General features: G+C 43.3%; 1 protein-coding gene across 11 annotated transcripts in view; it reads right to left on the bottom strand.

Moving 5' to 3' along the window:
- FAM120B (family with sequence similarity 120 member B) overlaps positions 1–24,851 on the bottom strand; it is a 748,069-nt gene that overhangs the window by 603,316 nt on the left and 119,902 nt on the right. For 2 of the 11 annotated variants that reach the window (XM_068231929.1, XM_068231930.1), the window contains exon 2: positions 10,355–10,413. The exons of the other annotated variants lie outside the window; for them this stretch is intronic. In XM_068231929.1, the coding sequence (XP_068088030.1) occupies positions 10,355–10,357 (3 nt within the window). In that variant the 5' untranslated portion in view covers positions 10,358–10,413. The remainder of the gene's footprint in view (positions 1–10,354; positions 10,414–24,851) is intronic. 11 annotated transcript variants of the gene reach the window in all.

Genomic DNA, 24,851 nt, shown 5'->3' with positions numbered 1-24,851 from the left:
CTAAAAGGGGACCCAACCCTACTACAGGGAGCCAGTGCTGGCCACTGATCCACTGTACTGTGACCCTGCTCATATTATGCCATATAGCCTTTTGCTAATTTTGATCAGACATTAAAATAAATTTAATGTATGCTCAAATGGGGGAAAAGAGGTATAGGGAACGGTCATGTTAGTTTGTTGTCTATACACATGTCCAGCCCTGTCCAGGCCTAGTGTGTCATGTCATTTCATGTAGTGGTGTAGTAAGAAGGGGTAGTGAGGTAGATATTGCACTAGTCTAGGGCCACCTGAGTTCTTTAAAATACATTGATTGTGGAAGGTATGATGGAATGAGAGTGTGACTGGTAATGGAAGAATGAAAAATGGGAATTCATTATGGTGTAAAAATTCATTGGGAATTTATCCTCTGTGCCATGTATGGAGTCACATACTCGCACGGGTACAGCGACACGACGTCATGCGAACGGGGTATTGCGAGAGATCCGTTAGGATCATAGAAAGATCCGCTAAGTGTGTGTTGAAGTTCATGGTGGAGAGTATGAATCCTATTAGTATTACAACTACTAGGAAAAATAAATGACTTATTGGATTTTTTGGGAAAAACCTGATGCTCGCACATGTCTCTTTATTCTTTCAGAAACAACTTGCCAGACATCTATCCTGAGGAGGATAAGACAGCCTGACCGGAGTCCATCCGGAAGTCATCCATCCAGAGGGAGTCTGAGGCTATCCTGAGTCTATCTTTACAGAAGGATTTCTTACTGGATCCGCTGTTTTGGGTGAAATAGTTCAACTAAGGCCTGAATCCCAGAAAGAGACTTTTTCATCAGTTCCATAGTTGCGTGTGTCATCTGTTGAAGAATGGAACAAGATCTGGATCTCAGACCCAGGAAGATTGTATGGATTGTGGGACATTCTTATGTGTATTGGGCTCGTAGGAAAGCTACTAATAGTGACTATGGGGAAAACCTTGGGTTATCTAGAAATAACTTCATGATCTATTGGTTCAGTATTAGAGGGATGATTTGGAATATGTTTTTTGGTAGGGTTACTTCTTTAATGCGGAGATTTCCTATGCCAGACATTCTTATTTGTCACTTGGGTGGGAACGACGTGGGTAAAGTTAACACTATTGATTTGTTACACCGCATGAAATATGATTTTATGCGCATTCATGAGATCATTCCCCAATGTGTGTTGGTTTTTTCTGAAATCATTCCCAGACGGGTGTGGATTTTTCCTCAAGATAGATTGAGGACCATTAAGACATTCATTAATAGGGCCTTATCTAGATCCCTGCCAGCTATAAGGGGTTTTTCTTATTGGCATAATAAGCTTGAGGGTTCCCGGCCTAACTTATTCCGCCCGGATAGGGTTCACTTGTCTGATCAAGGATTGGATATTTTTAATGCCGATCTTAGATCAATGATTGAATCAGCTGCCATGAGGGGTGGGTCACTATATTAAGTATATGATAGAAAGAGAGCTAGTTGTAAGTCAAATTATAGGTTAATGCTTTCTGAAGAGTAAAAGCCTTTATTTTGCTATATCATTTTTCAAGTAAAAATTAGAATTAGGGTTTTTGTAAGTTATATAATGGGTTGACATGTAATGAGCAGATATCTCAATTACTAAATAAAGCCAAATGCTGATAAATCCAGGGATTTTTTCTGATCGCCATTTTGGGGTCAGGAAGGAATTTTCCCTTTTTGGGGCTAAATACACTATGCCTTACAAGGGTTTTTCGCCTTCCTCTGGACCAGCAGTGAAATGGGCCGGTGTGGTGTGTTATGTTATGTACACACCTCTTTCTTCAACCCAGATAACTATAAAACTGTATATTTATGAGACAGTAAAATATATATTTACACACCCACGCATACGTGTTGCTACACATATAATTCAGCAGACCTGATCTCAGTGGGCAATTTTCAGGGTACAAGTCTCCTATTTTTGGTACCTTGGTCTTTGGTAGATTCAAGTTGGCCATAATTGTCTTGCTAAGTTTTACTAGAGTATTATATTCTGTCCTATCCTGATTATGAATATAACTGATGAGTGCCCATATGTTTGATTAGCAGAGTCCTTCTAGTATGGTCAAATCTGAAGGTAGCCATCATTACAGTTGTCCTGTTAGTCCTGATCTTGAAAGAGTATCTATAGCAGCGGTTGCTATTAGTTGCATCTTTTTCTGCTTTGATTTGTAGTGTGTCTGTATAGATATTTACCGCTACTGTGGTAAAACGTCAATTAGCTAACATTCCTTTTCCTTGTTAAATCAGAGTTATATCTGTTTATCTGAACAAGCATAACAGGATTTTGGTCAGTATGATTGGTGCAATGGACTACAATTTCACAGCAACACAGTTGCCTTGGGCAACCGGATTGGTATATTTAGTATGGGATAATTGGAAGGCCAGAGATGTTGAGGATCTCATGTAGCCTTATTCCCTAGATTTCTGCTGTGATCTGTATTCCCTTTCACAAATGTGTCCTGGACTGAGGCCTGTAGCTACGGTTTGACCTACTTGGTGAGTTCTGGCAGTACTCCTGTATTTCTGATCTCAGCCTCTGTACTCGGGGCATTAAGGCCTGAGTATGATTGTAGTTGGGTTGATGTCCACTCCCTGGGTTAACAGGAGTGTGTGACCTAGAGTAAAGGATACAAAGATAGTTTGGAGTACAGTGGCTGATGGAGGGTCGGAGGTCTGCCATGCCTCACAAATGGGTTATAAACTAAATTGTAAAGTCAAGACCACCCTCTCACAAATATAGCCACCTTATGCATGCGCTAGTTGCTATCATAAGGGTGTTTTTGACCTTGGCCGACCTAAGGCCTAGTATTTAGAAAAGTCCTTTTCTAGACAAGAGCAGATGGAAGTTTCTCTTGGAATAAGTGCAGGCTAAGTTAGTTTTTTTCTTGTATTGATCTGAGAGAAATATTCCTGCTGCAGGCTAAGATTATACACATGAGTGTACCCTCACATGCAGTATGCATAAGATTTTTGTTAGATTACATCAGGAAAGAGAAGTACAGACAACTTTTCATGTTATGTCCATTATCGCATCGGAGGACTGTGACCAGAATTTTGCCCACTGATATGTTAGTTCTGTATAAGGCTAAATAATTGACATTGATATGATTATCTTTTTTCATAAAGATACAATTAGATTGGCATCCTCCAGGATACTAATCTTTGGGGGACAATACTAGCATAGTCTGTGTAGCCATTTTTCCTTTGGAAAATGTCTAAAAAGGAGGGAATTGTAAGGGTTCGCAAGCATAAGTATATACACTGTCAGCCATTTTGTCTTCTCAGCAGCCATCTTAGGATCCATATATATATTGTAGCAAGCTTTTAGTTTAGCCAGATCTTGAAGACTGAACCTGTCATGCTACACTGCATTCTCACTTCCCCAATTCTGTTCTATCTTTGTCCTACAGGAAACTTTTATTGTGCCACTTTGACACCTGCAGAGATGTCATATGTTATGCTAGGAAAGTCCTCATCTGTATTATTTAAATCGTGTATTATGTAAATATGCTGGAAATTTCTATGTCTATTGAGTTTGCGCAGGATGTACAAATTACTGTATAAATATAATGATTCAAAGGCAATAATTAATCTGTTTGGCAACCACAACCTGTCTGTGTGTCTCTTATTGTGGCTGACCAGCTGATTCAATGCCAGTACTGGTATAGAAATCACAGAGTATTATTTCTAGGTTTTCTAGGTCATCACTGAAGGTCCAGTGGGTCTGTGAAGTGACCACTTCCTTTCATCCCTCTCACTCTTGATACCTATATGCCCAGCGGCTACATGTGACCAGACGAACTCCGGTGGTGATTGGGCGGAAACCTGGCCTTGTTGTTTGGCTACAGTGGGAAGGGGGTGTACCCGGAATGGGCAGGCTTTCCTCCACTGCGGCGTACAACGCACATAGATGACTGGGCGTATCCTCTGGGTGAATTACAGTCATTTTTCATGTATTTATGAAGAAGACTTCAGGTGTACACCACTTTTTGCCTCTGACGAAGCAGGGGAACCTGCGAAACGGCTGTGATCACTCTATCTGATGTAACTTTCTGTACCGGTTGGGATTAAACTTACACTGAAGCATTAGAGCTGGTGCCCGACCTGCTTTTCTTCTTTGAATTTGATGACTAAATCTGGACTTAATTGAAGTATCCACATATATCTTTGTAAGATGATTTTATCCAACCAATAGCAATAGGACACAGAAACAGGTTCCCTTCCAAATGACATGCCTCTGTGTCCTCATAATGCCGCTCTCTGCCCCAACTGCTCCTGGTAGCACCTCCATACTCTGGACTCTACGCTGACCGACACAGCAAACCTTCTTGCCACAGTTTGCATTGATGTGCCACCCTGGATGAGCTGCACTATCTGAGCTACTTGTGTGGGTTGTAGACTCTGTCTGATGCTACCACTGGAGTGAAAGCACCGCCACCATTCAAAAATGACCAAAAACATCAGCCAGAACCACTCCTTTATTGGGATGTCTTGCTAATTGCCTATAATTTCTACTTGTTTTATATTCCATTTGCACAACAGAATATGAAACAGATTGTCAATCAGTGTTGCTGCCTAGGTGGACAGTTTGATTTCACAGAAGTGTGATAGGCTTGGAGTTGCATTGTGTTTTATTGGATCCGAGATGAAAAACTAACTATAACAAGTAACTTATCTATATATCTTATCTAAAGTTTAGATAGTTTACACAGCATATCTAGCTGTAAACAGCTTCAAAAGTTTATGATTATTTATTCCTGTGATACAATGAGGGCATCCATGTTCTGTTTGTCACATTCAAAAATCTATTAACCCCTCGCACTCACGCATGCAAATGTTCAAACAAATGCATTCACAGATTCACTCATCCAGGCACAACTGTTATCCCTACAGCTAAGTTAAAAGCCGGGGTCTTAGTTCACAGAAGAATGCATTCTTATGCTTAGTCACCTATACTGCACAGAAGTACCCATGTAAACATAGGTACTTGTGAATCTGTGAATGCATTTGTTTGAACATTTGCATGCGTGAGTGCGAGGGGTTAATAGATTTTTGCTGTTCTCTAGCCACATCCCCTTCAGCACCTCCCTTTCCTTAATAACTTATTTAATGTCCTAACTAGAGGCGATGTGCCTGGATATATGTATTTTTTTCTGTTTGTCACATTGTCACAGGCTGAGGGCTGGAGAGGCTATCAGCTTGTCTGTGTGTAAATTCAGTCCCCTCTCCTCCTCCCCTCAGCCTCTGAAAACAATGTCTAGTAACCTCCTCCTGCCCAGACTGAGCTCCCATAAGCCCTCGCTACAGTTACAAGGCACAAAAGGAGCTGTGGCCGAGGCTTGTTTAGTTTATAGGGCATTAGAGCATTAAAACAAAACTAAAACAGTATTTGGCTTGAGGAATGCCCTATAAACTATATGAAAGGAACACAATTATGCAATGAGTTAAAGTCCACTTTAAGTGTTCCCTTTATTTGTTTGAGCAGTGTATATATATATATATATATATATATATATATATATATATATATATATATATATATATATATATATATTTATTTTTTTTAACAATCAAGCATCAATAAGCAGGTTAAGACCTGCTTTACTATACATACAACGGTGGGAGGAGGAACCCCAGGGTGTGCACAGAACTTATAAGCTAATGAGCGTAAATAAATGGTTGTACCTCAGATGAGGATTGACTTTAAAATTATTTTATTGGACACAAACATGTTTCACGGGCTGCCGGCAACCAAATTACTTGAGGTGACCACGGGACAACGTAGTGGCCGGGGAGGATGACGAGAGAGCCCATGTACCACACAGGGCTGGAGGAAGCCCCAAGTAAGTATAAATACTGCATAATGCACCTGTAAGAACCCCCGTTGTACGCCAGTAGTGGAATGCAGAGACCTGAGCTGGGGCTCCAACTTCCGGGTCTCGACAAGCCGTTGACGTTACTGGAGCACAGGAGGCTTCTCAGACCTCATTGGTCAGGCGAAGGACACGCTCTCAGTACGCGCTCTGCCGATGTAAACAGTGACACACTTCTCTGCTTGCTTGTCAGCTGATAGCTGACACACTGGAATACTATTGGTTTGTTTTAATGTCTGCTTTCTGTTGACTAGTTAGTCCTAGTATTTAAACCTGGTGAGCGCCCCCAGTCATCGCCCGTGACAGCATTAGCTTTGGCTTGTTGTTGGGTAGCGCTCACTGTCTAATTGATTCCTGTTGCTGACTATTGCCTTGTATCCTGACCATGCTTAACCTCTGATTGATTCCTGTTGCCGACTATTGCCTTGTACCTCGACTACGCTGTCTTGCCGCCTGGATTGACCTCTGCTTGGATACGGATTTGCATGAACTCTGCCTGGACTGACTTTGGCCTGCCTTGACTACGCCATCTCTGAAAAGTGTGTATCTGGACTCTCTCACCGCCACCAGGAACTTCTGCTGCTTGGCTCACTCGTCTGGATAGCCTCATCTACTAGGCCTCAGGTGACTATCTTCCATATTCATATCTACTGTGTCCAGTATTGAATTGCCTTGAATATTCAGGTTGTATGGTGATTAGCTGTCTGTCAATCTGTATGCTACATCTACCTGAAATGTATGTTGTAGTTTTGTGTTAGGCAGGAGTTTGCGCAGGTTTTACGGGTGGCTCTGGGTCAGTCATATGAGCATACAGCTTGACCTGTGATCATTGACCTGACAGCACCATCTCAGGTACACTTTGGGGTCGATTCATAAAGGGCTGTGTGAAGAAAAAAAAATCTGGTCAAGAAATACCGCATTCAATATTTTAGACTTTTGTATGCCAATCCATAAAAATTTTCACAGGTGCAGTAGAAATTCGGTAAATTACCGAAACCCATTGACAAAAACCTTTGCAGTAACAGCAGATCAGTGTGGAGTGTCTCTGTGTTACAAGCTGTTCCGTGCAGTGATGGCATTTCGAGGCATCCAGACATCCCCTTAGATGTTCATAGGAAAAAGACACCGAGAGCCCAATATGGTGTAGTATGCTCAGGACAATAGTGAATAATGTAATGTGAGAAGGTTATACTCACAAACGAGGGTTACCGCTGAGGCAACCACTGTGTATGCAGGTGAGGAGATTAGACCTGTCCTCACTCAGGGTTAAGAAGTCGCTCTCTGTAGATAGACGAAAGGTAGGGGTGGGTCCCCCTTCCACCAAGGGTGGACACTATAATGACTTTGATGAACAGAGGCGCCAGCAGAATAAAAACAATAATTAAAAGTTTTCAAATATGCTGGGGAGGCAGTGGTGGACTTACCTCCGAAAGCAGACTAGACTACTTGTCTGACATAAACACTTTATTAGTACCCCAATAGATGCAACGCGTTTCGCAGGACCAAGCCCGCTTCATCAGGCAATAAAACAGGGGACAAAACTGTGGACAAAGGCAATAAATACAGTACTGCAGTGAGCTACATAATATAAAAAGCATTCATACGGTGCATACAAATATCAATTGCTAAAAACGTTGGGGGAAAAAACGGTTTGTTTTTTTTTGTTTGTTTGTTTTTTTCTTCAAACTGACATAAAAGCTTGCATAAGGTTTGCATGCGGTTTTGTAAACAGGTGTTTGTAGTTAGTTGATGCGACTGCTCAAGGCAGCCAGACAGTGGGTACCCAGACTATGGATGCCCATGTGAGGTGTGGGAGCGGAGCCCAAATCATACCGTTATAAAGTGCACTGTGTAATAAATATTAAAGTGCAAAGTATAGTAAAATAAATACTGTGGCATAATGTATTAATCATAATGACTAATGTCCTGAAAAAGTAGTTAAAGAGAATCTGTATTGTTAAAATCGCACAAAAGTAAACATACCAGTGCGTTAGGGGACATCTCCTATTACCCTCTGTCACAATTTTGCCGCTCCTCGCCGCATTAAAAGTGGTTAAAAACAGTTTTAAAAAGTTTGTTTATAAACAAACAAAATGGCCACCAAAACAGGAAGTAGATTGATGTACAGTATGTCCACACATAGAAAATACATTTATACACAAGCAGGCTGTATACAGCCTTCCTTTTGAATCTCAAGAGATCATTTGTGTGTTTCTTTCCCCCTGCAGCTATCTTCCACTGAAGTATCAGGCTGTTTCTTCCTGCAGAGTGCAGACAGCTCTGCCTGTATGTAATTCCTCAGTATGTGAAAGCCCAGCCAGCTCAGAGGAGGATTTATCCAGCTTGTAAAAGATAAGAGAGAAGAGAGAAGCTGCTCTAATCTAAATAATACACAGGCAGTGTGCAGAGAGGGGCCTGGATGGGGGAGATGCATCACAGAACCACAACACTGAAGAACTTGGCAGCCTTCCAGACACAGGCCTGACAAGTCTGACAAGAGAGAGATAAGTTGATTTATTACAGAGATGGTGATAGTAGAACGTGCTGCAGTAAGCCAGAGGACATTAGAATAGCTTTTGGAACTTGTAGGATGATAAAAAACAGGATGCAATTTTTGTTACGGAGTCTCTTTAATAAGTGAATAAGAACAAGTGGATGCTTAGTAGCTGACCAGGGGCCAGACATGATCTCACTGAGTAACACATACTAAAAAAAGGACATTTTAATGTGTAGTAATATGTAATAACAGCTTTAAAGATTATAAAGCCAATAATAATAAAAACCAGTCCAACTAAAAAATGATGAAGTGTAAGGGAATGGCAGTCTTAATGAAAGGCAAACAGCAGAGTATAAAAAATGGAGTGTAGCTTACCAGTAGCTTTCAGGTAGCACGTATAGCGCCTCTGTACAGAGGTCAGGATGCTAGGTGCTATTAATGCAGTTGTGGACAGGTCTCACCCAATGCGGGGCAGCCACTGAAGTAAAGTGAGCGGGACCAGTCACTATGGAGGGAAAGAGTAGCAGCCAATCGGCTGCTGACATGTGTATACTCGGCATTGCGTGTGCCAAAAACGGCGCATCAATGCAAACAAAACTATAGATGGCATGCATATTTTTATTAAGCTGTGTCTCGATGGTGTAATGGTCAAGTGCTCTGCCTCTGACATAGGAGACCCGGGTTCAAATCCCGGCTCTGCCCGTTGCCTTGTTTAAGGGAAAATGCTGGGGGCACCTGCATTTTGAAGGAGTATAGCGAAAAACACTGCTGTACTTCAAAATTAAGGCTGCGTTGATGGACAAGGGAAGGGGAGGGTCCCGGGTCCCTGTTGGGGACCCATGGATCAGGGCTCAAATATGTGAGGGAAAAATGTTATTATGTATAAAAACCGGGAAATTTATAAACAACACGTACAGCTGGAATCTTGTTGCCAACTAGTGGTGGAAGTATAGAATTGCATCTTTGGGGATAAAGCTACTATATAAATACAATTTCACAAACACAAAACACAAGTAAAAAACAAAATCTAGTTAATATAAGTAAAACATCTGGAAAGAAAGTGCTTAAACATACCCAATTCATAGTTACAGTCCCTTGGACGTCTCTTAGTCTACCGATAAATGATATGTAAGAGCATTAAAGTGACAAAATATAGTTTTCACAGAATATACATTGGTCTCTTTGCACACAAACAGTGATAATATATGGAAAAAGCGGTGCAATGAATTAAATTGGGTATAGATCATACAATTTTTATATTCAAAGTAAAATCGTTATGAGATGATAAAAAGAATTAAAAAACTAAAAGAGAGCGACCAGGATAAAAAGAGCGGATAAGAATATTGATAGGTTAGTATCACACACAGGACCGGCACCATGCTGAGTATTATAGCTCTTTTAAGGCTTTATTGTTGCAGACATGATAAGCAACAACAGACTGCTGTTTCGGCCTACACCGGCCTTTGTCAAGTTGCTAAGTGATCATATACAAACACAATGCATCAAACACACATATATAATACAAAGACCCACCCCAAACATGGATCTGTGACCAATCAGAGGAGGTACATATTGGAGGACCTGATGGGAGACAGCTACAGTCCAAAAGGACCAATCATCGTAGAGTATTTAAATTCAAACTCACCATTCAGGAAGAAACGAGGCTGTCCCGCTGTCCGCCGCCATTGCAGAAGCACGGGCGCATCATAGTATTCTAAACCGCCGCCTCCGTCCACGGAGGCAAGTGGTGTGACGTCAAAGTCATGTGACACCGTCACCTGACTAGACCAGCTGACCAGCATCACCAATCACTTGCGTCCAGTGCATTGCATAGCCGGCACAGCCCCCGCATCATCACGGTAGGCGGTGCTAATGCGGACAAATGCCTGCCCATATTGCCATAGCAACCTGGGCGCCCGCAAACATAATATATAAGTCAAAGCACTCACCATACCGCTGCGGGGTTAAAGGGGCACTCCTCATTACCTCCAGTCACTCCCATATTGGTCTGTAAAATAAACAAAATAAAATTAAAACCACAAAAAGCCACAAATACCCAGATCATAAATAGAAAGATACTTAGTCAAGGTAACAATAAACTTAGATACAAAAACCCAGGTCTAACTAGCGATTCAATCCCGCTCCTCCCATAGCATCCAATCGCCTGATCCAACCTGCCTCCCCCGTAATAGCTCTTTAAGTCTATCACCTCCCCTCCACTGGGCACATACCCCATCAATGGCCATTACCCTGAGTTGAGAAACACCATGGCCACATGCTTTAAAATGTTCTGCCACTGCCTGTCCCACCGTGCCGTTCCTGATAGCAGATTTATGTGCTGAAATCCTCACCTTGAGACACTGTGTAGTCATGCCCACGTAAATAAAACCACATGGACACTTAAGTAAATAGACAACAAAATCAGAATCACATGTATAGTGTCTTCTAACATGAAACACAGTTCCCAAAGTGGGATGTACAAAAATATTACCACGGATCACACTGTTGCACATATGGCAGGACAGGCAGGGGAACATACCAGCTTTGCCTCTGTGAGCCTGAGCAGGAGGTGCCGATTTAAGCCGCAGTTTATCCCGTAAAGTAGGGGCACGGCGGAATGACATTCTGGGGGGGTATCTAAACTCGTGCTTCTGCAATGGCGGCGGACAGCGGGACAGCCTCGTTTCTTCCTGAATGGTGAGTTTGAATTTAAATACTCTACGATGATTGGTCCTTTTGGACTGTAGCTGTCTCCCATCAGGTCCTCCAATATGTACCTCCTCTGATTGGTCACGGATCCATGTTTGGGGTGGGTCTTTGTATTATATATGTGTGTTTGATGCATTGTGTTTGTATATGATCACTTAGCAACTTGACAAAGGCCGGTGTAGGCCGAAACAGCAGTCTGTTGTTGCTTATCATGTCTGCAACAATAAAGCCTTAAAAGAGCTATAATACTCAGCGTGGTGCCGGTCCTGTGTGTGATACTATTTGCTGTGGCCCCCAGGTACCGGGGTGAGGACCTTGGCACACCAGTATTTTTGAAGTTTCTGGCATTGGTGGTGCTCCTGGACACTTGAGGAATCTTGTATTGTACCGCTACCAGTGAGCACCATGGCCGAATCAGAAGTACCAGTCGAGGATACTTTTTATTATTCTGGGACCCAGGCCGCTTCGATCCTGGCATCCATTGAGTCAGATACAGCTTTTCTTCTGAAACCAGACGTGAAGCCTCTACAGACTGAGTATGAGGCCTTGAGGAGAACCAGGATTAACTTGGAGGTTCATGCAAAAACCCTGGCAGAATACTGCAGAGCCCATAGGATACCTCGTGCTGTTCGAGCACATGTGGCACCATTAATCTTCCCCAAGGATCCGGAATTTTGTGAGGTGTGGGTCCGTATATGGAACAAGGCATCTTATGACGCAATGTTGCATACTATTGTAAGGATCCAGAAGGAGATCCCTGTGCTGGGTGAGAAAATTGAAACCACACTCCAACGGATCAAAGGCCTTATGATGGAGGAGGATTATAAGAAATTTACTGAAGCTATGGATAAGAAACTGGCAGAGTATCTGAAAATCCAGGAGGAGACTAAACGTTCCAAGTTTAATCGTGATAAATCGGATTATGAGACGGGTTACGTGTATCCTTGGCAGAAGCAGGTTACACCATCTCAAAATAGACCAACACGTCGTTATAGGAGGGCACCGGGGAGAGGACGCCCTGGAGGGAGTGGATCAGGAGCAGGTTCATCTGGCTCTGATGAAGTCGTTACATCTAGAGATAACTCCCCGGCTCACCCCCAAGGCGTAGGAAACGGCGAGGGGGTCGTAAATACAGGCGGAGGACCCAAAAACAAGCCTCCCAGGAACCCGATGAACCTCAGGCCCAGGAGGGGCAGATGACTGCATCCAATCTGGTGGTAAATATTTCCTCTCACATGTTATCTGAGGTTGAGGAACGTGTACTCAACTATGGCCTGTCTTATAGTCCAACCTTTTTGCCTGACTTTTTCAAATTAGAACAAGACTTATATCGTTTTTTCCGTTCTATTAAGCTGAAGCACTTTTTTGGTACTGTTCCGCAGGCATCTGGCTTTAGGGATTATACGAACGTAGGCCGTGATGCGTTGTGTCTGAGGGACACTGGCCTACGTAATTCAAGTACTTTCAAACCCCCTAGCCATGCCATTATTGATATGTATACCTCTAAGGTAATCGAGGACTTGACAGCGATTGAACGTGATTATAAGAATGGACTGTTTCGTGTCTCTCACAATCTCACTAAATCTGAGAACGTTGCTCTTAAAGCCTTGCAAAATAATAAGGAAATTGTTGTCTGTCCAGCAGACAAAGGGGGATCAATAGTTATACTTAATCGTGATGACTATGTTGCTGAAATTGTTAGACAGTTGTCAGATCAGCATGTATATGTAGAGCTACAATGTGACCCTTTGCCCAGAATCCAGAGGTTGATATTGAAGATATTACGTGAGGCTCTAGCTAGGGACATCATTGATGAGCCCTTATTTAAATTTTTGCAACAGACTGGTCCCACCACGCCACATATGTATATTCTTCCGAAGATACATAAAACGTTACATCGTCCTCCTGGACGTCCTATAGTGGCGAGGGTGGGATCAGTCTTTGTCCCGATAGCACAGTATCTGGATAAACTTCTTCAACCTATTGTACAGTCCCTGGACTCATATCTGCGGGACACAGGGATGTTTTTGAGTAAATTAAGATCCCTACCACCTTTGGAGGGCGATGCGGCCTTGGTTACATTGGATGTTGAGAGCCTCTACACCTCCATCCCACATGATGGAGGTGTAGAGGCGGTGGATTGGTACCTTATGATGCAATCTGATTGTAGTTCCCCCCAACGGAGTTTTTTGATGAAGTTGCTTGAAATTGTTCTTAAAGAAAATTATTTTGAATTTGATGGGCGTTTTTTTGGGCAGCTACGGGGCACTGCTATGGGTTCCAATGTGGCCCCCTCCTATGCAAACATGTTTATGGGACTATACGAAGAGACTTTCATTTATTTGAGTCCCTATTTTCGCCAACATGCGGTTTGCTGGTGGCGTTACATCGATGACGTGTTAAAGCATGTGGCCATGGTGTTTCTCAACTCAGGGTAATGGCCATTGATGGGGTATGTGCCCAGTGGAGGGGAGGTGATAGACTTAAAGAGCTATTGCGGAGGGAGGCAGGTTGGATCAGGCGATTGGATGCTATGGGAGGAGCGGGATTGAATCGCGAGTTAGACCTGGGTTTTTGTATCTAAGTTTATTGTTACCTTGACTAAGTATCTTTCTATTTATGATCTGGGTATTTGTGGCTTTTTGTGGTTTTAATTTTATTTTGTTTATTTTACAGACCAATATGGGAGTGACTGGAGGTAATGAGGAGTGCCCCTTTAACCCCGCAGCGGTATGGTGAGTGCTTTGACTTATATATTATGTTTGCGGGCGCCCAGGTTGCTATGGCAATATGGGCAGGCATTTGTCCGCATTAGCACCGCCTACCGTGATGATGCGGGGGCTGTGCCGGCTATGCAATGCACTGGACGCAAGTGATTGGTGATGCTGGTCAGCTGGTCTAGTCAGGTGACGGTGTCACATGACTTTGACGTCACACCACTTGCCTCCGTGGACGGAGGCGGCGGTTTAGAATACTATGATGCGCCCGTGCTTCTGCAATGGCGGCGGACAGTGGGACAGCCTCGTTTCTTCCTGAATGGTGAGTTTGAATTTAAATACTCTACGATGATTGGTCCTTTTGGACTGTAGCTGTCTCCCATCAGGTCCTCCAATATGTACCTCCTCTGATTGGTCACGGATCCATGTTTGGGGTGGGTCTTTGTATTATATATGTGTGTTTGATGCATTGTGTTTGTATATGATCACTTAGCAACTTGACAAAGGCCGGTGTAGGCCGAAACAGCAGTCTGTTGTTGCTTATCATGTCTGCAACAATAAAGCCTTAAAAGAGCTATAATACTCAGCGTGGTGTCGGTCCTGTGTGTGATACTATTTGCTGTGGCCCCCAGGTACCGGGGTGAGGACCTTGGCACACCAGTATTTTTGAAGTTTCTGGCATTGGTGGTGCTCCTGGACACTTGAGGAATATTGATAGGTTAGTGTAATTTCTCTAATTGTTCATTGAGGCCCTCTGGAACGAGGGTCCTCAGGATCTGGATCCAATACATCTCAGTCTGTCAAAGGCACAGGCAGGTATGCACGTACTGAATCAATAAGTGTTATGTAAAAGAGATCCGGGTCATTATTGTGGTGAGTGGAGAAGTGACGTGAAACACTGTGCAGGGGAAATTTGTTGATAATATTCCTTTTGTGTTGGCCGATCCTGTTACGTGCCATTTGGGTTGTCCGCCCCACGTACTGGAGCCGGCAAGGGCATGTTATGACATATATGACATACCTTGATTCACAGGTGAGATGGCCATTGATTGGGTATTGTACTTTGGTGGTGTGTGAGGCAAAATGTTGATCTGATAGAATATATTTACACGCAGTGCAGCGGGATTTATTGCAAGGATAACAGCCTGGGGCCAGTCTTATGGCTGTATTGTGGGTGGTGTTGTGTGATCTGCGTAGTCGACTGGGAGCTAGAATATTTTGGAGGTTTGGTGCTCTTCTGTAGGTGATGGCGGATTTGGGAGGTAGCAGTGGGCGGAGAAAAGGATCCTGTAAGAGAATGTCCCATCTGTTGCTGATGATGTTTCTTATTTTTACATGTTGAGCATTAAACTGCGTAATGAATCTGGGGGGGGGGGGGGGGGCTTCAGTATTGGGGAGGCTGGCAGGGGTGGTTTTGGGTTTTTGGGTTTTAGCTGTATGTTTTGCATCTTTGATCAGTTTTCTCTGATATTTGCGGGCTGTGAATTTCTCGGTAAGTATATTGGATTGGATGTCATATTGTGAGGGGTCTGTACAATTTCTGTAGATTCTGCGGTATTGGCTATAGGGTGTGTTAGTGATCCAGGGGTGGTGATGATGACTGTCGAAATGGATGTAGTTGTTTGCATCGACTGGTTTGAAGTAAGTTTTAGTTTTGATACGGTTGATTTCTGTATAGAGTGTAAGGTCAAGAAATTCTATGGAGGAGGTGTGATGGTGGTGTGTGAACTGTAGGCCGGCTGTGTTAGAATTGAGGTAGCTGACAAAATTTGGGATGAGTATGGTGTCTCCCTTCCAGATGAAAATAAGATCATCTATATAACTTTTGTAAAAAAAAATATTATGTAAATATGGATTATTGGAAGTTAATTTGAGGTGTTCGAAGTATCCCATTGTGAGATTAGCGTAAGAGGGGGCAAATGAGCTCCCCATGGCTGTCCCGCTGATTTGGTGCTAGACATTGTCCAAAAACGTGAATACATTATTATTGAGAATGAACTCGGCACATTGTGTCAGAAACTGTTGTTGAGGTATTGGCATAGATGTATTGGAGGATAGGAAGTGTTGTATGGAGGTAAGACCAAATGAGTGGGGGATATTTGTGTATAGGGCTGTGACATCACATGTCAGCCAGACAAAATCTGGCTGCCATGTGAAGTCTTGGAGTAAAGAGATGAGATGCTGAGAGTCTTTCAGAATCAGAATCAATTTATTTTCGCCAAGTAAGTTTGCACCTACAAGGAATTTGTCTTGGCAGTTGCTTAACAAACACAAACAAAAACAATACAAGGGCCGACAGTGTGAATATTTCAGGAAGGAATCAAGGGCCTGGACATTTAGTTGCAAGTGCTGATCTAAGAATTTTGACAAATTGCTAGTAATGGAGTCGATACCTGAGATAATGGGCCTACCTGGTGGTTTGGTCAAACATTTATGTATTTTCGGAAGGTAATAAAATATGGGAGTTTTTGGTTGGGAATTAATAATGAAGTTTCTTTCATTTTTCGTAATAATATTGTTGAGGAAGGCATTATTGATGAAGTCTTTGAGTGTGGTGTTTAGGGCTGAAGTAGGATCATTGGCTAGAGTTTTGTAATATATATAAAGAGGTTGGCGCTCAGGATACTCATACCCCTCAATGGGTTTGGGTTAATAAATACATATATGATACAACAGTTAAAATGTAATCCCTCTGTAGTCCATATATCAAATGAAAGTTACAATGTCCAAGTGCTTAAGCCCTAAAATTAAAAGCAAATTTATGGCTGGGATAAATCCTCTTCCTGATGTCACAAGTAGTACACTCCTGGCTAATATTTCAACAGCAGACCTCCACCAACACCCTTTGTGGTCCACTCACCGCTATCCTAGACCAACCAATGGTCTATATACGCCTTGGGACCATTACCGGGTCGTCCCCCACCTCTGCGACCAGTTAATTCCACTGATGACACCAGATATTTCTTCAGAAGGAATCACCCTTCATATTCATCCTCATAAGAAAAACTCCATATAGTGTAATACTGCTTAAAAAATTTATTTATAAAAACGCAATTGCACTCACATGTATCCTCTTTAAAATAGCGCGTAGAGTGTTGTTTGAGCGGGCTCTCCCCCGCATAGGTGGCCAGGCTGGCAGGCTCGTCTAGACGTATTCCCCCGTCTTCCGCCGCGCGTACGGAGATCAGGAACGCCACACGTGTCCTCCTCGCTGCCGCTCACCCACACGCTGCACTTCCGCCTTCACGTCAGACTCCGCCCTATCGATTTCGTCACACAGTGACTCATCAGGGGCATGGAGTCTGACGCGTATGGCGGACATTTTTATGCCTGGCGCGCCCTCCGCGCAAACTCAGTGCCCCTCTGTGTAGCCTGCAAGTCTGCCGCCATCTAGGGTACAGTTTCATAATTACATCTTCCATAAAGATAAAAATTCTCTCCGTTGCTTCTAATACCTAACACTTGTATATATGATAAAACTACTTAAAGAGACATTTATATATATTTGATTCCCACCCATACAATACAAATCCCTCATTATCACATTATTCCTTGCCATGTGTGCCATACAGTCTTTTGTAATGCGCAGGGTTCCCCAGGAGTCTATTGGCCTCTTCTATATAGTCTGAACGGTTAAGGATGACTATGCCCCCTCCCTTGTCGGCAGGTTTGATGACGAGATTATGGTTTTTGGACAAGGATTTCAAGGCTGCGTTCTCAGATGGACTGAGATTGGATGTGGATGGTGTAGGGTATTCTTGAAGTGCTGGGAGGTCACTGAGGACCATAGCATAAAAGGTTTCTATATAATTTCCCTTTGAGGCTGCTGGATAGAACCGGGATCTTCCCTTTAGCGTGGTGGTGATATATTTTTCCAGCTCCAATTCTGGAGTGGATGCAGTAACTGTGGGTAGGGTATCGTTATTGGTGATTATTATCATGGTGGAGTCTGTAACGTTGGGGGGTTTGAGCTTTTTTATGGCAAAGTGCCTTTTTAATGTTAGTTTACGTATGTAACTATTGAGATCTGAGAATAATTCGAACAAATTAGCCTGGTTAGTTGGACAGAATGACAATCCCTTTCTCAAGAGTTTGGTTTCGTTAGTGGTGAGGATATGGTTAGAGAGGTTAAATATACATTTGCTGGTCTGGAGTGGTGGGTCTGGGCTGGACTGTGGAGTGATGATTATGTTTTGTTTCTTTTTTCTTTTCCCTCTACTTCCTCTTTTTCTGTATCTGATAATTGTCGTTTTTTGTTCGTGGGCTGTAGGAACACTCGTTCCGAGCGGGGGCTGGGTAGTTGGGTGGAAAGGATGTTCTGGGTTAGTGCTGAGGGGAGTTCTAAAAAAGAGGAAGTGAGGGTGTTGTTGGTATGGTTTCCCTTGGTTTTGGCGGTATCCGGCAGTGGCTGGAAGAAGGTTTTTATGGACGTCTGGTGAGTATGGGGACTAGACTTTTTAGTGAGAGATGATTGGTTTTGTGTGGTGGATTCCTGTGAGGTCTGATGAACTGAGAAGTTGAGGGAATCAGAGTCAGAGTTGCAGATACTGACCTGGGATGCTGCAATTGGGGAGTTCGGTATAATGCTGGTCGGAGAGGCGGGTTTGTTTATGTGGGCATCATCTGGGTTGATTTCATTAGAAACCCCCATTAATGATGGGGGAGGACCATCATGTGAAAAGTTGTAATCAGGCTTGGTGGGAGGAGGCTTAGTGTGATCAGTGCCGGCTCCAGCCCGGGGGGTGGAGGTAATGGATGAATTGATTTTGTGACGTGAGTTCAAGCCCTTATTCCGTTGGGTCTTGGGTGCAGGGGTGTGTGCGTTATTGCTGGTGAGTGGTGCTTTCCCTAGTGTGAAGGCTGGTACAGAGGTGCCTGCATTGTTGTCAGTCACAGTGGCTGTGTCCATGGGCGGTGGTGCCACGTTCACGGGGGCAGCTGGAGTATGACCGGTGGGAGGTGGTAGTTGTGGTAGGATAGGGGGTGGTGGATAAGGTGGGTATCTAAATGGAGGTGGTGGGATGTTAAGGCTCATCAATGATATCGGGAGTGGTGGTGGGTTGGTACTAGGTACCTGCGGTCCCGGGGCAGGACGAGGCCTGCGTTCTCTTTCCCGGTGCTCAGCATATGCTAGCCTGTCCCTATTGAGTTTCTTGAGTTTAGACTCTATGGTATCTAGCTCGAATCTCTTAACTCGTGTTTTAAGATTGGACATGAGTGGGTAATATTGATCGCTTTTGGAGTGCAGTAGTAGAAACTCCCTGCACTCCGTAATAATGGGCTGTAATTCCAAAATAAGAGACTTTCTTTTAGCTATAATCCTTTCCATCATCCCTTTCGTGCAAAATTCTAAGTAATCATACCAATCGGTACTAAACAACAAATCTTTGGGGAAAGCAGTAAGTGTTCTGATCCTTATACCGTCGGGCGAGATTTTTTTCATGGATGTAAGTTTGTTGCATTGCAATATCGGCTAGATGGAAGAATTCATCTTTTAGAGCAGATTAGAGTCTTTGGAAAGTGGGTTTTAGATCAGTGTGGTTATCTGTCGAGGTAGTAGTTGTCGGCATAGGATCAGAGTTGGTCCCCACCGTGGGTGCACGTTTAAATTGGGCCAGGAGGTCATCCCTGTGGGTGGCTCTGTCCTCAATGAAGTTCATATGGGCATCCATAGTCTGGGTACCCACTGTCTGGCTGCCTTGAGCAGTCGCATCAACTAACTACAAACACCTGTTTACAAAACCGCATGCAAACCTTATGCAAGCTTTTATGTCACAGTTTGAAGAAAACAAACAAACAAACAAAAAAAACCGTTTTTTTCCCCCAACGTTTTTAGCAACTGATATATTTGTATGCACCGTATGAATGCTTTTTATATTATGTAGCTCACTGCAGTACTGTATTTTTTGCCTTTGTCCACAGTTTTGTCCCCTGTTTTATTGCCTGATGAAGCGGGCTTGGTCCTGCGAAACGCGTTGCATCTATTGGGGTACTAATAAAGTGTTTATTTATGTCAGACAAGTAGTCTAGTCTGCTTTCGGAGGTAAGTCCACCACTGCCTCCCCAGCATATATTAAAACTTTTAATTATTGTTTTTATTCTGCTGGCGCCTCTGTTCATCAAAGTCATTATAGTGTCCACCCTTGGTGGAAGGGGGACCCACCCCTACCTTTCGTCTATCTAATGAGAGCGACTTCTTAACCGTGAGTGAGAACACGTCTAATCTCCTCACCTGCATACACAGTGGTTGCCTCAGCGGTAACCCTCGTTTGTGAGTATAACCTTCTCACATTACATTATTCACTATTGTCCTGAGCATACTACACCATATTGGGCTCTCGGTGTCTTTTTCTTATCTCCCTACAAGCTTGCTTGGCCGCTCCACTTCTGGAAAGGCGTACTTACATCCGATTGCAGCCCGAAAATGAACTTCCTTGAGGACAGAGCCACCCACAGGGATGGCCTCCTGGCCCAATTTAAACGTGCACCCACGGTGGGGACCAACTCGGATCCTATGCCGACAACTACTACCTCGACAGATAACAACACTGATCTAAAACCCACTTTCCAAAGACTCGAATCTGCTCTAAAAGATGAATTCTTCCATCTAGCCGATATTGCAATGCAACAAACTTACATCCATGAAAAAATCTTGCCCGACGGTATAAGGATCAGAACACTTACTGCTTTCCCCAAAGATTTGTTGTTTAGTACCGATTGGTATGATTACTTAGAATTTTGCACGAAAGGGATGATGGAAAGGATTATAGCTAAAAGAAAGTCTCTTATTTTGGAATTACAGCCCATTATTACGGAGTGCAGGGAGTTTCTACTACTGCACTCCAAAAGCGATCAATATTACCCACTCATGTCCAATCTTAAAACACGAGTTAAGAGATTCGAGCTAGATACCATAGAGTCTAAACTCAAGAAACTCAATAGGGACAGGCTAGCATATGCTGAGCACCGGGAAAGAGAACGCAGGCCTCGTCCTGCCCCGGGTCCGCAGGTACCTAGTACCAACCCACCACCACTCCCGATACCATTGATGAGCCTTAACATCCCACCACCTCCATTTAGATACCCACCTTATCCACCACCCCCTATCCTACCACAACTACCACCTCCCACCGGTCATACTCCAGCTGCCCCCGTGAACGTGGCACCACCGCCCATGGACACAGCCACTGTGACTGACAACAACGCAGGCACCTCTGTACCAGCCTTCACACTAGGGAAAGCACCACTCACCAGCAATAACGCACACATCCCTGCACCCAAGACCCAACGGAATAAGGGCTTGAACTCACGTCACAAAATCAATTCATCCATTACCTCCACCCCCCGGGCTGGAGCCGGCACTGATCACACTAAGCCTCCTCCCACCAAGCCTGATTACAACTTTTCACATGATGGTCCTCCCCCATCATTAATGGGGGTTTCTAATGAAACCAACCCAGATGATGCCCACATAAACAAACCCGCCTCTCCGACCAGCATTATACCGAACTCCCCAATTGCAGCATCCCAGGTCAGTATCTGCAACTCTGACTCTGATTCCCTCAACTTCTCAGTTCATCAGACCTCACAGGAATCCACCACACAAAACCAATCATCTCTCACTAAAAAGTCTAGTCCCCATACTCACCAGACGTCCATAAAAACCTTCTTCCAGCCACTGCCGGATACCGCCAAAACCAAGGGAAACCATACCAACAACACCCTCACTTCCTCTTTTTTAGAACTCCCCTCAGCACTATCCCAGAACATCCTTTCCACCCAACTACCCAGCCCCCGCTCGGAACGAGTGTTCCTACAGCCCACGAACAAAAAACGACAATTATCAGATACAGAAAAAGAGGAAGTAGAGGGAAAAGAAAAAAGAAACAAAACAATCATCACTCCACAGTCCAGCCCAGACCCACCACTCCAGACCAGCAAATGTATATTTAACCTCTCTAACCATATCCTCACCACTAACGAAACCAAACTCTTGAGAAAGGGATTGTCATTCTGTCCAACTAACCAGGCCAATTTGTTCGAATTATTCTCAGATCTCAATAGTTACATACGTAAACTAACATTAAAAAGGCACTTTGCCATAAAAAAGCTCAAACCCCCCAACGTTACAGACTCTACCATGATAATAATCACCAATAACGATACCCTACCCATAGTTACTGCATCCACTCCAGAATTGGAGCTGGAAAAATATATCACCACCACGCTAAAGGGAAGATCCCGGTTCTATCCAGCAGCCTCAAAGGGAAATTATATAGAAACCTTTTATGCTATGGTCCTCAGTGACCTCCCAGCACTTCAAGAATACCCTACACCATCCACATCCAATCTCAGTCCATCTGAGAACGCAGCCTTGAAATCCTTGTCCAAAAACCATAATCTCGTCATCAAACCTGCCGACAAGGGAGGGGGCATAGTCATCCTTAACCGTTCAGACTATATAGAAGAGGCCAATAGACTCCTGGGGAACCCTGCGCATTACAAAACTCTAGCCAATGATCCTACTCCAGCCCTAAACACCACACCCAAAGACTTCATCAATAATGCCTTCCTCAACAATATTATTACGAAAAATGAAAGAAACTTCATTATTAATTCCCAACCAAAACTCCCATATTTTATTACCTTCCGAAAATACATAAATGTTTGACCAAACCACCAGGTAGGCCCATTATCTCAGGTATCGACTCCATTACTAGCAATTTGTCAAAATTCTTAGATCAGCACTTGCAACCACATGTCCAGGCCCTTGATTCCTTCCTGAAAGACTCTCAGCATCTCATCTCTTTACTCCAAGACTTCACATGGCAGCCGGATTTTTTCTGGCTGACATGTGATGTCACAGCCCTATACACAAACATCCCCCACTCATTTGGTCTTACCTCCATACAACACTTCCTATCCTCCAATACATCTATGCCAATACCTCAACAACAGTTTCTGACACAATGTGCCGAGTTCATTCTCAATAATAATGTATTCACGTTTTTGGACAATGTCTAGCACCAAATCAGCGGGACAGCCATGGGGAGCTCATTTGCCCCCTCTTACGCTAATCTCACAATGGGATACTTCGAACACCTCAAATTAACTTCCAATAATCCATATTTACATAATATCATTTTTCACAAAACGTTATATAGATGATCTTATTTTCATCTGGAAGGGAGACACCATACTCATCCCAAATTTTGTCAGCTACCTCAATTCTAACACAGCCGGCCTACAGTTCACACACCACCATCACACCTCCTCCATAGAATTTCTTGACCTTACACTCTATACAGAAATCAACCGTATCAAAACTAAAACTTACTTCAAACCAGTCGATGCAAACAACTACATCCATTTCGACAGTCATCATCACCACCCCTGGATCACTAACACACCCTATAGCCAATACCGCAGAATCTACAGAAATTGTACAGACCCCTCACAATAGGACATCCAATCCAATATACTTACCGAGAAATTCACAGCCCGCAAATATCAGAGAAAACTGATCAAAGATGCAAAACATACAGCTAAAACCCAAAAACCCAAAACCACCCCTGCCAGCCTCCCCAATACAGAAGGCCTCCCCAGATTCATTACGCAGTTTAATGCTCAACATGTAAAAATAAGAAACATCATCAGCAACAGATGGGACATTCTCTTACAGGATCCTTTTCTCCGCCCACTGCTACCTCCCAAACCCGCCATCACCTACAGAAGAGCATGAAACCTCCAAAATATTCTAGCTCCCAGTCGACTACGCAGATCACACAACACCACCCACAATACAGCCAAAAGACTGGCCCCAGGCTGTTATCCTTGCAATAAATCCCGCTGCACTGCGTGTAAATATATGCTATCAGATCAACATTTCGCCTCACACACCACCAAAGTACAATACCCAATCAATGGCCATCTCACCTGTGAATCAAGGTATGTCATATATGTCATAACATGCCCTTGTCGGCTCCAGTACGTGGGGCGGACAACCCAAATGGCACGTAACAGGATCGGCCAACACAAAAGGAATATTATCAACAAATTTCCCCTGCACAGTGTTTCACGTCACTTCTCCACTCATCACAATAATGACCCGGATCTCTTTTACATAACACTTATTGATTCAGTACATGCATACCTGCCTGATGCCTTTGACAGACTGAAAAAAACTGAGATGTATTGGATCCAGATCCTGAGGACCCTCGTTCCAGAGGGCCTCAATGAACAACTAGAGAAATTACACTAACCTATCAATATTCTTATCCGCTCTTTTTATCCTGGTCGCTCTCTTTTAATTTTTTAATTCTTTTTATAATCTCATAACGATTTTACTTTGAATATGAAAATTATATGATCTATACCCAATTTCATTCATTGCACCGCTTTTTCCATATATTATCACTGTTTGTGTGCAAAGAGACCAATGTATATTCTGTGAAAACTATATTTTGTCACTTTAATGCTCTTACATATCATTTATCGGTAGACTAAGAGACGTCCAAGGGACTGTAACTATGAATTGGGTATGTTTAAGCACTTTCTTTCCAGATGTTTTACTTATATTAACTAGATTTTGTTTTTTACTTGTGTTTTGTGTTTGTGAAATTGTATTTATATAGTAGCTTTATCCCCAAAGATGCAATTCTATACTTCCACCACTAGTTGGCAACAAGATTCCAGCTGTACGTGTTTATAAATTTCCCGTTTTTTATACATAATAACATTTCTCCCCACATATTTGAGCCCTGATCCATGGGTCCCCCACAGGGACCCGGGACCCCCCCCCCCCCCCCCCTTTCCCTTGTCCATCAACGCAGCCATAATTTTGAAGTACAGAGTTAAGTAAATGAAAAAAAAAAGAATGTAAATAAGATACTGTACTTTTCACAACACCAGCATGCTAGAACACTTCTTGGTACAGTTTTTCACTACACTCCTTCAAAATGCAGGTGCCCCCAGCATTTGCCCTTAAACAAGGCAATGGGCAGAGCCGGGATTTGAACCC

The sequence above is a fragment of the Hyperolius riggenbachi genome, chromosome 4, assembly GCF_040937935.1.
Source record: "Hyperolius riggenbachi isolate aHypRig1 chromosome 4, aHypRig1.pri, whole genome shotgun sequence".
Taxonomy (NCBI): Eukaryota; Metazoa; Chordata; class Amphibia; order Anura; family Hyperoliidae; genus Hyperolius; species Hyperolius riggenbachi.
Note: the sequence above shows the minus strand (reverse complement) of the source record. Positions and strands in the feature narration are given on the sequence as shown.